At 35.2% G+C, this 18045-nt stretch overlaps 1 protein-coding gene across 2 annotated transcripts in view; it reads left to right on the top strand.

Moving 5' to 3' along the window:
* ICE2 (interactor of little elongation complex ELL subunit 2) overlaps nucleotides 1-18045 on the top strand; it is a 60984-nt gene that overhangs the window by 30745 nt on the left and 12194 nt on the right. For both annotated transcript variants that reach the window (XM_043920413.1, XM_043920412.1), the window contains exons 11-12: nucleotides 675-850; nucleotides 5906-6035. In XM_043920413.1, the coding sequence (XP_043776348.1) occupies nucleotides 675-850; nucleotides 5906-6035 (306 nt within the window). The remainder of the gene's footprint in view (nucleotides 1-674; nucleotides 851-5905; nucleotides 6036-18045) is intronic.

Raw genomic sequence — 18045 nt, 5'->3', positions numbered from 1 at the left:
AAGAATTTTATATTAACTGCTTTGCCTGTTCCTTGTCCTTAGGTTATTTCCCCCTCATTCCCCTCTTTTCTCTTTGTAATAATGTCTATGATCTTTACATAGTCACTGATGGTTCATTTTAATTGGAAAATGAACTATCATTGACTGTAAAACCCTTCACTCCAAAAATGCACTGACAGTTGTATGGATTTTTGTAACCTATGTTTATTCAACATTTACAATGGCCAATAAGCTATAGATAATACGGTTTGCTGAAATGATGAAGGGGAAGTGTGTCAAAAATCATGATAAATATGTATTAATATAAATTTACTTATTCTTGTTGTTAGACTGCAGTTTTGTACTTTTTCATTTTGTAAAATAGATATTAGGCTGCACCTCAGGTCTGTCTCTATTATGAAGAACACTACTTTTTAAAACTTTTCTTCTTTTTTACTTTGTATGTTGTCTCACTGATATATTTGTCAGTGAGGGTAGTAGGGTAAAAGGAAGAGAACCTTAAAGCTTTGATTTCAGCTCTTGCTGGAGTTGCAATTAAAGTAAACAGAAATGCTAATACTGTAATGGTCAGAGGAAATAGAAAGCTGGTAGTTCAATAGTTTTATCTTGGATTATGATGGATAAAGGGCTAATGTAGTTTAAAATAAAAATGATGAATATAATTATTTTTAAAGGATTGCCATATGAACTTCAGGACTATGTTGAAGATACATCAGAATATGTAGCTCCTCAGGAAGGAAATTTTGTTTATAAGCTGTTTAGCCTGCAAGACCTGTTGTTACTTGTGCGATGCAGCGTCCAGAGGATAGAGACCAGACCACGTTCTAAGAAACGGAAGAAAATCAGAAGAGTAAGTTGTTACTTGGGGAGTTAAGATATCATAGCATAAGTAGGTGGGCAGCAAATATTGAACATGCCGTTGTAATGAAGTTTGATTTTAAGTTATGGATCATTCTTACAGTAGTTTTTTCAGGTTGAGATTTTTTAGTAAAATACTGAAAACACTTTTAATAAAGTTTAGTTGAATGTAATAATCATGAGTGCTGATAACATTCTTGCGTGGACTATATATAAACTTTGTGGAAAACGGCACCATTATAGACTTGACCTAGACTGGCACATATGTTCCAGCTTTCTCTGTGAATTTGGATTTTCCTTTATTGGCCCCTTCCTTTCTTTCTTTGAGAATCTTTTTGAGTTATTTTAGAAGTTTGCATTTTGAAAGGTGGGCTTTCATGCACATTTGAAGATGTCTTCCCAGGCTTGATAGAAGATTAAATGTCTTCTTTTCTTTTTCCTCTATTGTTTCTTTGGGGCTTTGATATATTTTCCTTAGTTAAAGTTTTTGCTACAGTTTGAGTAATTGGTTCTTTTTGCAGTTTGTTATATTTGATATTTTAAGTTCTCTTTGAGGTTAGTTTGATTTTTGTGTGTGTAACCAATGAATTTAGGTAAAGAGGAGCTTTTATGCTATAAATGATTATGTAAGAAATAAGTCTCTCCTTTGTTTCCTAATAAGATTTTTTCTGTTTTGTCCATTTTATCATAGTTCACTTTTTCTTCCTTTCTTTTCCTTTCCTTATGTCTTCCTTCCTTCCTTCTTACCTTCCCCCCTCCTTTCTTCCTCCTGCTTTCCTTTCTTCCTTTCTTTTTTCCCTCCCTCCCTCCCTCCCTTTTTATTATTTTTTTAATGTTTTTGGCCATCCTATGAGGCATGTGGGTTGTTAGTTCCCCAACCAGGGATTGAACCCACACCCCCTACATTGGAAGTCCCAGCTCCTTCCTTTTCTGATGTTCTCTATTTCTTGCTGTTTAACCTGCCACCCATTAAGAATCATGAGTGACCACTGTAGAATGTCAGTGTGTTTGGGGCTAAGAAACTGTGATGTTCCAGCATTGACCCTTGTGGATCAAGTCCCTGACTACTACTTTTATCATATTAAGGTGTAACTGAATTTAAAAAAGAAGAAGAAGAAAAGAAAAGTTCTGATAATTGGTATTCATCACTGGTTCAGACTTGAAATTTTAGAAACCAACTCGTTTTGAATGAAACATATGGTAGAGAGTTTTTTAAAAGAGAACATTAGGGAATGACAAAATGCTATAGGTCTGATTTTAGTCTCCTTTTTGATAAATACAAGTATTCTCTGTATTAGAAGATTTTATTTCCTAATTTTTTCCTGTCTCATCTATACTTAACTGTGATTAAGTTCGTGGCTATAGCATGCACATCTTAAATACATATAGTGTCAGTGCTTTGGATTGTATTTTCAAGATTTTATTTCATTCATTCTTACCTGCTATCTGATTATTTGGAGGCTAACATCATTTCTGTGAGCCCATACCACTATGTATTGATCTACCAGCTTATAACACTTAGAAATTATTGATGGGCAGGATCTCTTAAGTAAGCCTAGGAATATTTTGGACCCTGATTTAATTGTTCAATGAGATAAGCTGTTAAGGACATTGTCATTCACTTAACCACAGTGAAATTTATAAAACCTTATAGGAGAGTATTCACTCCTCGTCAAAATATATCAAAACCACCAGGTCCCAAAGAATAGCTAAATAGGAGCCTTCTGTTTCTGATTATGTCAGACCCTTAGTATAATTTTAAAATTTTCAGCAAATACTTATTTTATCTATCATTATATGTAATAGTTTAGTACACATATTTTAAATTCCTTAGTAGAATATGTTCCCTTCGGAATCATCTCCTAGTCATCTGTATTTCTCAAATGTTTTGTTCCATAGAAACTCAATAAATAAATATTGAATAAGTGAGAAAAAATTGAGGCATGAGGAGAGAGGAGGGTGTTAGGGAAGGGAAATTGAGGCACTAGTTGAAATTTTGAAGTGGTAGTGTTTAAACTCCAATTAGGTAAGAATACATCCTCATTAACATTTCCTCCTTTAAAACCTACTGGTTTAGATCAAGTTTAAAATACTCAGAAGTCTCTTCAACTTCTTCAGCTTCTATCCAAGAACCTCGTTTCTTCTTTGTTTTTCCTTTGGTTCTTCAGTTCTCTGTTACTGTAGCTGAGATTTTAGTTTCCAGTGTCATTTATTTTTTCTCATCAAGATTCTGCTTAATCTTGTACAACAGAGGGGAACCTAGAACAGCGGCCACTCTCAAGTGATGAAAAAGAGGCTCATTTGGAACACAAGATGAAGCTATAACTTACTGAGTTCTGCATGTAGTTATGAAATCCAGACCAAATACCTCTAAATGATTTAATATTATATTATTGTCTGTCTCAGTTAACCAAATTTCCTATGAGTTATATTCTGAAGTGATTAAAAAACTTAGATCCAGTTATCTTGAAGTTTATATTGGCATTCTTGGTCCAGAGAAAAGTATCCTGAAGGTGCTTGAATCTTAGGGAACAACAGAAATGTACCTATTGGGATACTAGCTATGTCACTATCCTAGTGACAGGATACTAGCCATGAAATATTTCGGAATGTATGGAAAAATTTGAAAGGTTTACAAAGGTTGGAAGACAAAAGACCAAGAGAAGCTTTTACTTAGAAGTGAACAACTAAGGGATAAAGAAAACAGTAAGTTTAATTTATATAATTTGGAAACTTTGTACTTAAAATTTCACTTTAATTTTGGAGTACTGAGATAAAATATTCAGACTTTTCCTTCCCTTGGCTTCCTGGAGATGGCAGTAGAATACATAAATTAATACCAGATTCAAGACTTAGTTTTATAGATATGACAGTATAATCAAAGAAAATTCCCCAGAGTACTTTCTTCAGAAAGAGTAATGTTTTTTAATTTGAAAAGAAATCTTGAGTTAATTCTATTACCTATTCATGATCCAAAAGAGGATCTTCTTTCTCAATTATTCGTTTTCCAACTCTGCTGGGAACTGGTGATGTGTCCTTGAGCACGTATCTTAACCCTTTGAGCCTTCATTTCTTTATCTCTGGGTTTTATTTGCAACTATAAGCAACCATAAATGCAGATTACCAATTGCTGAAGAATTATGATACAATTAAGTGATGTTAGCAAGGCAGCCCACTCCAATATTCTTGCCTGGAGAATCCCACGGACACAGGAACCTGGCAGGTTAGAGTCTATAGGGCTGCAAAAAGTCAGCCGCAACTGAAGCGACTTAGCACACAGCAATAATATTATCCTAATCATAATTTTTTTTTAAATTAAGGTGACACTGTAGGGAGCTTAGTACTCAAACTTTGGGCCCAGAAACAACAGCTTGTTAAACATGTATAGACTTGGTTTTCACCTCAGATTCTGCATTTATTTTAAAATAGTTATTCACATGCACATTGAAATTTAAGAAGCACTGCTATTGTAAAACTATTATTAGTTTTACAATATTCAAAGGTAATAATGAGCCAAAGTTATTGTTCATAGAAATTTTACTGGATTTGAATTATTCTTAACACCACCATTATGTTAGGCCCACTAAATTTGCCAGTTAATAAAAATCGGTCATTCTGAATCATTTATGAAGTAGTTTCAAGTATAAAAGTGAAAGACAGCTTAGTATAATTTCAGAAGTTGTTGTTCAGTTGCTAAGTCATGTCCGATTCTTTGCAACCCCATGGACTGTAGCCCACCAGGCTCTTCTGTCCATAGGATTTCTCAAGCAAGAATATTGGAGTGGGTTGCCATTTCCTCCTCCGGGGAATCCTTCTGACCCAGGAATCAAACCTGCATTGCCTGCATCTCCTGTGTTGGCAGGCAGATTCTTACCACTGAGCCACCTGGGAAGCCCCAGGGAAGCCCCGTCTCACAAGTACTAACTGGCTATATAAGTTCCTTCAATCATGTGTTTTTCCCTCTGCAGCTAGAAATGAAGAGACTGCTATTAAGATTAGAATTTTCTTTGACAGAAGTGAGTTAATATGAGCACAGTGAACATGACTAGCGTTATGTTATGTTACAGGCATGGATTTCCTTACATCTCATTTAGACTAGTCATAAGTATAGTCATTTTGCTTAATCTGTACAGTCCTGACCAATAAATGCTAAATGGCTAATTTGTCAAATACGTAGTGTCTGGAATAAAGTCTTTTGTATTAATGAAGAGAGCAACATCCATGTGTACTAATGTAAGTATTAGTGCTCATACATTCGTAGAATGAAAACAAGCTGCTCAGGGTATTTAAGCCTAAGACAATGTGACTAATGGTTTAAATGGGCAAAAAAAAATCATACTTTTTTTTAACCCTCTTGAGAATTATTAGTATGTATTACAGTCATGACTTCCCAGCTTGTAGTTTTTGAACCTTTGGGCAATTATGTAACCCAGGCTTTATTCCAAGAATTCTGTCAGTCATGTTCAGTGACAGAAATAAAATATATTATGTATGAAGAGGTATGATTGAAGGTATGTATGAAGAGTTATGAATAGGTTGATTTTGGTTGGGGGTAGGGGAGGCTCTCGGAGAAGGCAATGGCACCCCACTCCAGTACTCTTGCCTGGAAAATCCCATGGATGGAGGAGCCTGGTAGGCTGCAGTCCATGGGGTCGCTAAGAGTCAGACACGACTGAGTGACTTCACTTTCACACATTGGAGAAGGAAATGGCAACCCACTCCAGTGTTTTTGCCTGGAGAATCCCAGGGACGCGGGGAGCCTGGTGGGCTGCCGTCTATGGGATCACACAGAGTTGGACACGACTGAAGTGACTTAGCAGCAGCAGCAGCAGGGGAGGCTCTTGGTTCATAATCTCTTTTTTATCCACCACTGCCCATGTCTACTAAGGGTTCTATCCATATTTCTGCCTGCATCCACCTGTATTTGAAAGGATGAAATAAGATTACCTGAAAACATTTTGAAAAGTGGCAAAGTTATATAGGCAAATGTATTTACTGTTAATGGTAAATTAATAAAGCTTTATAAGAGTATAACCTTGAATTGCAGCAATTTCCAGTTTATGTACTACCAAAAGTGGAATATCAAGCTTGTTATGGAGTTGAAGCTCTGACTGAAAGTGAACTCTGTCGCTTATGGACTGAAAGTTTATTGCATTCCAACTCCTCATTTTATGTTGGTAAGTTAAACAAGAGGCTTTGTTCTCCTTTTTAATTCCTTTGTAAATATACATAGTTTAATTCATCTGTAAATTCTGTACTTTTAATTTTCAGTTTTCTATGTATTAGTATTTCTTTCTATTAAAACATTTCTACTGCTGAGTTAAATAGCAGAGTGTTAGTAGTGATTATCATATGTTTTGATTTCTCTCTTATTCCCTTATTAGTTGTATATGAATGTCAGTATAGTCAGTTTATTTTTAAAATATTTAGGAGTGTAATGAAAAAATATAGATGTGTTTTCTAACAAGCTTCTTTTAAAAGTAATGTATAATTGGTTTTAAAATATATTTTTTGAAATATTCTTAAATTTGTGACTTTATTTTTTTTTTTTTTGTGACTTTATTTTTTAAATCTCACATATTATCTTGATGAAATAGTTTATTTATGGAGAAGGAAATGGCAGCCCACTCCAGTAATCTTGCCTGGAAAATCCCATGGACGGAGGAGCCTGGTAGGCTGCAGTCCATGGGGTCGCAAAGAGTCGGACACGACTGAGTTGACTTCAAACTAAGGAGGAAATGAAAGATTAAGAACTACATGGGGATGTCAATGTTCAGCTTTGCCGTATAAAGAATTTGCAAGTTGCTACTCCCCATCTCACAACAAGGGAAAAAAAAAAATGAAATAGTTTATTTACTTTGCTTTGTTTTTTGTTAGGGGAATAGTTAGGCAGGATCTTAATTTGTGTTGACTGGTTTAATGTACAGTTAACATACTTCATACAAAGGATTACTTGATAATCATTATTGATATTGTTCCATTCCATTGGAATGCTTACTCCTATACTTCTCAATTCATCCCTTATATTTCACTGCATGCCAGCCATCTCAAGCTGCCCTTCCTTCATGTGATTTCCTTCCTTTGATATCTCAATGCATTGCCTTTTTTTTTAACCACTTTTACAGTTTGTTGCTTTCTACTTAATTGTTGTTTTTTTAAAGTCTGTCCTATCTTCCCATTGGGCTTCTCTTGTGGCTCAGCTGGTAAAGAATCCACCTGCAATGCGGGAAACCCGGGTTCGATCCCTGGGTTGGGAAGACCCCCTGGAGAAGGGAAGGGTTACCCACCCCTGTTTTCTGGCCTAAAGAATTCCATGGATTGTATTGTCCATGGGATTGCAAAGAGTCAGACACGACTGAGCGACTTTCACTTCACTGTCTTCCCAGTAGACAATAACTGGTTTAAAGTCAGAGTCTGATGAAACTTTATATTCTTGTAGTACTTAGCATAATTTCTGGTATGTAATTAAGTGTTTATAAGTGTGCTTTTCTTGGTTGATCCAAAAATAGGTCACTCACTTGAAAACCTTTTCTGTATTTTGGTTAATCAATAATTTGTCTTCATGTTTGGTGAGAGTGTTAATAAGATCATTGATTCACTCTCTCTACTTAACCCCAAAAGGAAATAGCTAAAGATTGTTGGTGCTCTAGCCTCTTTCTGCCTCTTCATACACACTGCCAGAAGTTTGTTGTTGTAGTTTTCAGTCAACAACCACAATTTCAGTGTTCCTCCAAAGACCTGTTGCCATGAAACCCACTAACAGTCTTCATGTAAACTACTTGAAAACAATTTTCAGCCACGTCTGTGTTAGGAGGGGACCAAACAAAAACTTAACTATTGAAATCCTTTTTAAGTACTAACAAAGAATAGACATTCTTGACTTAAATATTTAAGTTTTTTTTTTAATGTAAAGTTTAACAAATAAAACTACCGTCATTTATATCTATGTGATTTACTTCATCAAAACTGCAATAGTCACCCCTTAATTGCAGTTTTACTCTGTGGCTTCAGTTATCTTCAACTAGTCAACCATGGTCTGAAATAGTAAATGAAAGATTCCAGAAATAAGCAAATCGTAAGTTTTAAAAAGCACACCAAAAATAAAAATAAAAAGCACACCATTTTGTATCGTGCCTGGGATGTGAATCACCCCTTTTCTAGTCTCTCCAGCCCATGTCACTTTGTAGTATCCCAGCTATCAGTGCTTATCTTCAAGTAACCCTTTTTTTACTTAACAGCCCCAAAGTGCAAGAGTATGTGATGCTGGCAATTTAGATATGCTTAGGAGAAACTGCAGACTGCTTCCTTTAAGTGAAAAGGTGAAAGTTTTCAGCTTTCTTTTCTTAATTAGGAAAGAAAATTTATAAGCTGTGTGGCAAAGATCTGTGGTCAGAACAAATCTTCTATCTTGAAGTTATGAAGGATAAAGAACATATGTTTGTTTTGCTGTCAGACTGCAAAACAAACCTCAAACCGCAAAGGTTATTGTCACAGAGCAGATAAGTATTAGTTAAAATGGAAAAGGCATTCAATTTGTAAGATATTTTTATAGGGAGGGAGGGAGAGACACACCACGTTCAGAAATCTTTTATTATAGTATATTATTAAAATTGGTCTATCTTATAATTGTTAAACTCTTACTTTTATACATTTAACTTTATTATAGGTATGTATGTGTAGAAAAAAACAGTATATTTAAAGTTTGGTACTATCAGTTTTAGGCATCTACTGGGGGGCTCTTAGATTGTGTCACTTGTGGATAAGGGGGGACTACTGTACTCTGTAAAGTCATAAGTAATCATTGCCTTACGTGCTGTTTATCATCAGTGAATCCTATCTACTGATAGGCCATTCATTTTGATGTAATGAGGTGGTGTATTTAGTGTCTTTGGCAACTGTTTGGTGAGAAACTTATGCTGTATTCTTATATGGTGTGTTTGCTTTGTTTGGGTTTTTTGTTTTTTATGGGGTGAATGTTTCAAAATACTATTTTAAAAACATCTGTGAGTTTTGAGGTTTTTTACAATTTTATTTTATTACTCTCTTAATTTAAGAGAAATGTTGCAACAGGCAGTGAGTTGAGGAGAATGGACTCCTAAATAAGGTTTTGCTGCAGTTACTTTCAGGAAATAAGATAAAAACAGAAAGTAATAGTTTGTCCTCGTGGTGTCTGGAATGACTGAATATAATTAAAATAAGTTATATATCAGGTATGACTCTAAAGTACCACATGTGACTCATTACTTAGTCTCTTTATTTTGTAGTTCTACCTTGCATTGTGTAGACTTAGTGGTTTTAGTTTTAAAGAAGAGTCCTATCTACAGATGGTCAAGAGGTAAAAGATGTGTACAAAATATTATTTAGTAAATCTCTCTTCAAAATTATTTATTATTTCCCTTTGACATGTAAATAAAGGCTAATTGAACATTGTTTTTACCTGTATGATGCTTTGCTAGATATGAGTTACAGTATACACTTCATGGCAAATAGATGGGGAAAAAATGAAAACAGTGACAGATTTCATTTTCTTGGGCTCCAAAATCACTGCAGATGGTGACTGCAGCCACAAAATTGAAAGATGCCTGCTCCTTGGAAGAAAAGCTATGACAAACCTAGACAGCATATTAAAAAGCAGAGACATCACTTTGTCAACAAAAGTCTTTAAAGTCAAAGCTGCTGTTTTTCTAGTAGTCACGTACATATATGAGAGTTGGATCATAAAGAAGGCTGAGCGCTGAAGAATTGATGCTTTGAACTGTGATGTCAGAAAAGACTCTTGAGAGTCCCTTGGACTGCAAGGAGATCAAACCAGTCAATCCTAAAGGAAATCAACCCTGAATATTCATTGGAAGGACTGATGCTGGGAAAAATTGAGGACAAGAGAAGAGGGTGACAGAGGATGATATGGTTGGATTGGCATCACTGATTCAATGGACATGAGTTTGAGCAAACTCCAGCAGATAGTGAAGTACAAGGAAGCCTGGCATGCTGCAGTTCATGGGGTCACAAAGCGTTGGACTCGGCTTAGCAACTGAACAATACACTTGAAATTAGTAATGTCTTTCTTTTCAGGTGTTCTGTTTTTTATTCTGTGTCAGTCTTCTTGTCCTTTTAGTTTCTGTTCCTCTTAGGCTCCCAGTATAACAGCTCTTAGGGTATTGCTGTGTATTTTGTTTTGTTCTCTCCTTTCACTTCCTTATGTATCTACCACTCTCAAACCAAATTATAATATAATGCACTTGAAATACTCCAAAATTTTCCTTAGAAACTGTATATGTGTGTTGTGTATATATACATGTATACGTGTATTTTTCTATATATAAAGTTAATACAGCAGTATTTCTAATTGTCATTAATGAAGTGTGTGATGGAGGTCAAGGACTACTAACCCATTATTACTAATCCTCACTATTCTGTAAAATAAGTGTTGTCTGTCTTTGTTTCACAGATGAGGAAACTGAGGCTTATTGAGTTCATTGCTCAAGATTACAATTTGTGGGAAATCCGGGATTTATATCCATGTGTTTTCTGATTCCACAGCCTGTGCTTTTCCATTATAATGGAATGTAGAAATCATGCTGAATGTGTGAGTCAGATATGTATATGAGTACTTCATACTTTACAATTTTCTTTTTACTTTGGGTAAAATCATGTAAGCTTGTGAGTCCTCAGCTTTTTCATCTGTAGATAATGGACATAATAATATTTTGTTCAGGGAATTCTCTGGCAGTCCAGTGGTTACAACTCAGTGCTTTCACTGCCATGGCCCTGTGTTCAATCCCTGATTGAGGAAAAGATACTGCAAGCCGCACAGTGCAGTCAAAAAGTAATAATAATATTTTGTTGAATCTACCTCAGGGACTCTATACACAAATCCTTTTTCTTACAACGATTATGTAATTTTTGTTGTTGTTCAATTGCTCAGTCATGTCTGACTCTTTGTGACCCCATGGACTGCAGCATGCCAGACTTCCCTGTCCTTCATAATATAATGCCCTAAAAGTACACTTCTCCTTAATGAAAATAAATACCACAAGACAATGAAGTTATAATTCATATATTTTTGTACTGAGAAAAAAATAGCTATTAACCTAAAATTTAGATAAAAATATGACAATAAAAAAGGATTTCTTAACCAAAGATTAAAAGTAGGCTAAAACAACAACAACAAAAAACTGAGAACTTCTCTATATTTATGCATAATTTTCAAAAAGATCTACATAGCACTACTTTTGTCCTAAAATATTGTCAGTTGTAACATATACCTTTGCTTTGATATTTTTCTTTCCTATATGTTATTTTTAAGTATAACATACATTCAGAAAAGTGAAAAGAAAAGAACCTCCCAGGTGGTAAAGAACGCACCTGCCAATGCAGGAGAAAAGTGAAAAATGTACAGCTCAAGGAATTACGTAACAAAGTCTGCACCTCTATAACTCACACCCAGATCAAGAAGCTGAGTCAGAGACCCATCTTGTGCCGCTTCCCAATATAGCCTTCTTCCTCTTCTCCGTTAGTAAGCAGTGTCCCACCTTCTAACGTAATCATTTGGTTTTCGCCAGCTCTGTACGGATGGAATCATAAAGTTCTTTCATTTGTACCTTCTTTTGCTTCATAGTTTTTGAAGTTTATGTTGTATATAATGATATTTTTCTTTTTGACATTTTCCTTTTTAAGAACATACCACCATTTATTTGTGCATTTAACTTTGGGAGCCTGTTTCGGTTGTTTCTATGTTCATGCAGCTGTGAACATAAGTGTCTGTCAGAGCAATGTGTATGTATTGCTATTGGGCACATACCTGAGAGTGGAATTACTGGGTCGTAGCTTAAGCTACATTATCTTCAGTTAGATAATTCCAGAAAGCCTTCTAAAATGATTATACCAATATACACTTAAATCAGCAGTATGTGAGGGTTATATCTTCTCCACATCCTTGCCCACACTTGGCATTATCAGTTTAATTTTAGTCACGCTGGTGGGTATGTATTATTAACATCTCATTATTGTTTTAATTTGCTTTTCCTTGGTTATTTATGAAGTTGGACACTTTTTCATGTGATTAATAATCATTTGGATGTTCACCTTTTGTGAATTGCGTATTCAAACCTCTTTCACTGTCGTCAAGTTTTTATTTGCGTGTTAGTTCTTTGTTGGTTTTAAATGTTACAAGTAATTTTCTCCTGCTCTTGCCTTTTCAGTCTCTTAATGGTATCTTTTGGATTCAATAAAAACCAATATTTAGCCATTTTCTTTATGATTAGTGTTGTTTTTTTGCCTGGTTTAGCAAGTCTTCCTTACAGCAGCGTCATGAATATAATATCTTCTGGAAACCTTTCTAAAATTATTTTTACATTTCCAGATACATAGTTTATATGGTATTTATTTTTGCATGGAATATTAAGGTTTTTTTTTTCCAGTTTTCAGCACCATTTATTGAAAAAGACTATCTGTTCTCTGCTGTCCCATTTTACTTGAGTTATATACATGAATCTAAGCTGGACTCCCTGTTTCTTTATCCTGTTTTAATTACTCTAGTTAGGGTAATTACTCTAGGTAGACAGTTAGCACTGTCTTAATTACTTTAGCTTTATAAAATCTTTTACTGTTTGGTGAAGCAAATCTTGTCAGCTTTTGTTTTAAATTAACTTTTATTGGAGTATCTTGGATTTGCAGTGTTGCTTCAGGTGTGCAGCATAGTGAATCAATTATACAGACACATGTATCCACTCTTTTTTAGATTCTTTTTCCATATAGGTCATTACAGAGTATGGAGTGAGTAGAGGTCCGTGTCAGCTTGTTTTTCTTCAAGAATTTCTTAGCTGTTCTTGGTTCTTTGCATTTACAGACTTTGGGATCAGCTTATCAGTTTCAGCCAACAGCAACAGGAAGATTGGGCTTTTTGTTAGGATGTGCATTAACTCAGTCAATGTGGAACAGATTGACAGCTTTATAATAACAAACCCTTCAATCTGTAAACTTTAGTTGGATATTCTTCTATTTATATCTTTAATTTCTATTAATATTTTTATGATTTTCTTTGTAAAGTTCTTGTGCATCTTTTGTTAAATATTTTTGTTGGTGGCTGATATATTATTATAAATGATATTTCTGAAATTTTATCTTATATTTATAGGCTGTTACTGATAATACAGGATTTATTTGCATATTAATTTTGTATGTTGATCTTGTATCTTAGTAACTTGGCTAAGCTCATTCTAATAATTTATATTTTCAAGTTAAACAATTATGTTCTCCGCAAATAATGACCATCTTACTTCTTCTTTACAATCATTATACTTTTTTATTCCTTGCTACCTTTGCCTGGAATTCAAATAGAAGGTAAATAATGGATGTCCTTGCCTGTGTCTGATCTTAAGAGGAGATTTTCAACATTTCACCATTTTATGTAGTGTTTTGTATGGGTGTTTGTGTATGCCTTTTGTTTGAAGAAAGAAGTTCCTTTCTATGCTTAGTTAAGAATTTTAATAATGAACGGATTAAAAAAGAAATTTATCAGATATTTTCTCTGTATTTATTGAGATTATATGATGGTATGACTTTTTTATTCTACCAATGTGATGAATCATATTAATTAATTTTAAAATGTTAATCCAAACTTGTGTTCCTGCCATAATTCAAGCTTGCTCATGATATATTACTCTTTTTAAATACTGGTGAAAGTGTTAGTCACTTAGTCATGTCCAACTCTTTGCGACCCCATGCCTCTGTCCAAAAATTGGTAGATTCAATTTATTAATATTTATCTTGACATTTGTGTTTATAAGTGAGATTGACCTGTAAGTTTCCTTGTGAGGTATTGGTATTAAGATTAAGTTTATGTCTTAAATGATTTGGGATCTATTTCTTCTTTTTCTGTTATCTGGTAGAATTTCTGTAAAAATCAGTGTTATTTCTTACTTAGATGTTTGGTAAAATTGACATGTGAAGCTTGCGGGCCTTGAGTTTTCTTTTTGAGGAGTTTCTAATTATCAGTTCAATGTTTGCTCTTTTTAAATTGAAGTATAGTTGATTTACAGTGTTGCATTAATATCTGTTGTAGAGCAAGATGATTCAGTTATACTACATATATATATATATATATATATACACACACATTCTTTTTGTATTATTTTCCATTATATTTTAATCATGGGATGCTGAATATAATTCCTTGTGCTGTACAGTAAGACATTGTTGTTTATCCATCCTGTATATAGTAACTTACATCTGCTAACCCCAGACTCCCAATCTGCCCCTCCCCACTGCATATTTCCTGGCTTTGTTCTGTTGAAAAGTCAGCTGTTTATCCATTTATGCTGCTTTGCAAGTAATATGTTTCTTTTCTTTGTCAGACTTTAAATTGATCTCTCCCCCTTTCAACAGTTGTCCTACATTGTAGCTATGTTAAACTATGTTAGTCTTTTGTTGTTGTAAATATTCCTTTTTATATGTTGTTCATTTTATAACATATTGCTCCTTGGTATGTGATTTGATGATCTTTACCAGTTTGGGAAAATTCTCTGTCATTATCTCACCAAACATCACTTCCTCCTCATTTGCTTTCTCTTCTAGGATCTAGGTTGTAGTGTTACATCTTACTGTGTTCTGAACATCCCTTACGTGCTCTTATGTATTTACCCTCCTTTTGACTCTTCATGCATGATTCTCAGTATTTTCTTCTAGTTTACTGATTTCCTCTTCAACTATCCCTAATACACTATTTCACCCATCACCTGAGTCCTTAATTTCGTTTACTATATTTTTTAGTTCTAGACTTTTCATTTGGTTCTTTTCCCACATTTCTGTAGAAATTCTTTTGTATAGTTTCTGCAAAAAGTCTCAATTATGTCTTAGGCACAGTGAATACATCTTAGGTGTATTAGGCAAAATTGCTTTAAAGTCTGTATCTAATACCTCTGTTATCTAGAGTCTTTGCAAGTCTTTTCTATTATTTGTGTGTGTGTTAATTTTGTAAGGCTTCCATAACAAAGTACCACAATAGATACTTCTTGTTTCACAAGTCTGAAGGCTGAAAGTTTAAAATAAAGGTTTTAAAAGGTCATGCTCCTTCTGAAACCTATAAGAGAGAATTCTTTGTTGCCCCTTTTTCCTTTTGGTGTTTGCCAGCAATCCTTGGCATTCCTGGCTTGTAGATCTATCATTTTCATCTCTGTCTCTGTCATCATGCAGGATCTTTTTTCCTGTATGTCTCTATCCTCTTCCTATAAGGACACCATTCATATTGAATTAAAGGTTCACCCATCATAGCTAATTACATCTACAACAATTCTATTTCCAAGGAAAGTCACTTTCTGAGGGAGTAGGAATTTAGGGTTTCAATGTATCTTTTTCCAGGGACACTTCATTCCCTGCCATGTTGTTTTTCTCTCTTCTTGTTTATTCCGTGTTTCTTCATTGTATGTCAGAATATTCTTTATCAGGGGCCAGAAAATTGTATATGAAAAATTCTGGACATCATGTCAAAGCTACAATGTTGTCTTCCTATATTACTTTTGACTACACTAGCAATCTGGATTCACTGTAATCCAATTACAGGGAGTTAGGTGGTTTGAAGCCTGGCTTTGCACCCTAGAAAGGCCAGTATGTTTCCCACTTACTGCTGGGATGTTGCCATTCATGGTCTGACATTGCCAGTCTTTGGAAAAGTCTGCTTGCAAGGCTGGCTCTCTGCTAGCATCTGGGAACTTGGCTAGTAAACAGTTTCCTATGCTGATGTAAGACATCCATTAGCTGATAAGGAGGGCTCATTGTACCTACATTGATTGTATAAATATGGCTTATTCTGAACATCTGCTTTCTGAGTGTCTGAAATTTTTGTATGTGTTAGACAGAGGGTTGCCTGCATGATGCATCGCCCAATAGAAGCATTGAGTGTGGAGTCTTCATTAAGTTTATCTGGTACAAAAAGAAGATGTTGCTGGAGGAATTAAGTAAATCTTGTGTGACTCCAGTGAGAAAGGCCTTTTTTATTTAATTGTAGAAAAATGTTTGTACCATAAAATGTACCATTTTAACAATTCCAAGCTACAGTTCACTATACATTAAAAAAAATTATCTGTTTATTTTATGGCCGCGGAATGTGGGCTCTTAGTTCCTCGATCAGGGATCTAAGTCATGCCCCCTGCATGGAAGCACAGTGTCTTAACCACTGGATTGCTAGGGAAGTCCTACTGTACAGTTTTTAGTATATGATTTACTATGATTAAGTACATTCATAGGGCCATGTAACCATCATCACTGTCCATTTCCCGAGCTTTTTTATCATCCCAAATAGAAAGCCAGGAAAGGACTTTTGAAGATTGCATCTCATTTTCTCTGAACTTTATCCCACACTTCTTTTCCTTTTTTGGATTCTCCTTTTATTTGTATCCTTTTGCTATAATAAATCTTATGCATATGTGCCAGTGTATGTTGAAGCTATAAGTCCTTGTAGAGAAGCACTGCGCCAGGGTCCCAACTCAGTGTTTGTTTATCTAATTCACAGACCAGTTTTTGTTCTTCTAATCCTGAGAGGCTGTTAAAAACTCTAGTTCACCTCTTAGGTCTCAGTTGCTTTCTCCAGATTAACGGGTGCTCCTAAGAGAGGTGCAGCCGTCAGTGACAGACTCACATCTCCAGGTGTCTTTCTTCTGCTGGTTTTTGGCTCTGAATGTAGTCCCATTCCCTTTTTCTGGTAACCACTAACAAATTATGTAATTTAATCACTTATGGTATTTATGGCCTGTCTCTGTCTGTTTTGTTTATTGATATATCATAAGCACCCGGAACAGTATCTGACACACAGAGGTGCTCAATAAATATTTTTTAGAAAGTGAAGTTGGCTTGGATAATTGGTTGAAGGAACAGTAAAAGTCAAGGAGAAGGGACATGGTAGATAACAAACCACAGAATTTATATACTTTATTCATTTTACTGTTCCTAGATGTGTGTAAGACAAGTCATTGGAATACAAGAAGAAAATATTATAGCTTTTATTTTTTCTCTAAAGAAATGAAAAACTGAACATTATTCATGTTAAGTAAGTGGACTGACAGGTGGTCCTCTCCTTTGAATGTTGTTGTAGAGTCCTGTTACCTATAAAGTAGAATGTTTTTTATTACCTCCACATTGTACACCATCCAGGAGACAGCGTGCCCAGTCCGTTCCATATGAATGGTCACCCTCAGAGTGGTGCAGCATAGTGTCCTCGGGCTTAAGGATGACTTTGTGGCTGAAAATGAAAGATGCCGCTTATTTAAAACAGCAGCAACAACAACAAAAAGAAACCCTCATATATGCCACAGAGTCCATCAGTGGCAGGATCAGAATTTAGTCAGGTTTTTTCAATTATTTATTCATTTTTGGTTTTGCTGGGTCTTTGTTGCTGCACATGGACTTTTCTAGTTGCGGTGAGCAGGGGCGTCTCGTTGCGGAGCACAGACTCTTACACATGGGCTTCAGTAGTTGCAGCATGCAGGTTCAGCAGCTGTGGTGCACAGGCTTTAGCTACTTTGCAATATTTTGAATCCTCCCTGACCGGGGATCAAACCTGTGTCCCCTGTATTGGCAGGCAGATCTTCATTCACTGTGCCACCAGGGAAGTCCTAGTCACAATTTTTGTGTTTATAACTTTGCTGTCAACCTAAAAAGGGCTAGGAAAAAATTGTGGGGGGGGGTCAGAGATAACAAAAATGAAGCACTGTGTGTATAACAATGTTAATCAGTGTGACTGAATACAAATAATTCATTGTGTCTTAGAAGCTGGGATAAAATCTTAACCAGAAGATTTCCACGTGCTCGTGTTTCTTTCCCATGCAGTCATGCACCCTAGTCCTTTCTAAGTTGTGACCTGTGTTTTCCTCACTCAACCTTTGCTGGCCGCTCCTCCATTTAACTGTGGCATTTCATTGTCAGTTTTCCCTGCCCAGCGCTATGATCTCAAAATTTCAAAGTGCATTAGAGCTTTCTTTTTTTTTTTTTTGCATTAGATCTTTTGGAGAGAAAAGTGAGCCTAGAGTTTACATGTGTGATTGAAGATTCAGATATAGTGTTTCATACAAAACACGAGAGATAAAAATGTCACTTACTGAACTGAAGAGTATATTGATTTATAGGACTCTAGTTCAGCAGTTATCTAAATTGACTGTGTGGCAGTCATTTATAGAGCTTTTAGATTGAAGATTA

Source organism: Cervus elaphus, chromosome 12 (genome assembly GCF_910594005.1).
Source record: "Cervus elaphus chromosome 12, mCerEla1.1, whole genome shotgun sequence".
Taxonomy (NCBI): domain Eukaryota; kingdom Metazoa; phylum Chordata; class Mammalia; order Artiodactyla; family Cervidae; genus Cervus; species Cervus elaphus.
Note: the sequence above shows the minus strand (reverse complement) of the source record. Positions and strands in the feature narration are given on the sequence as shown.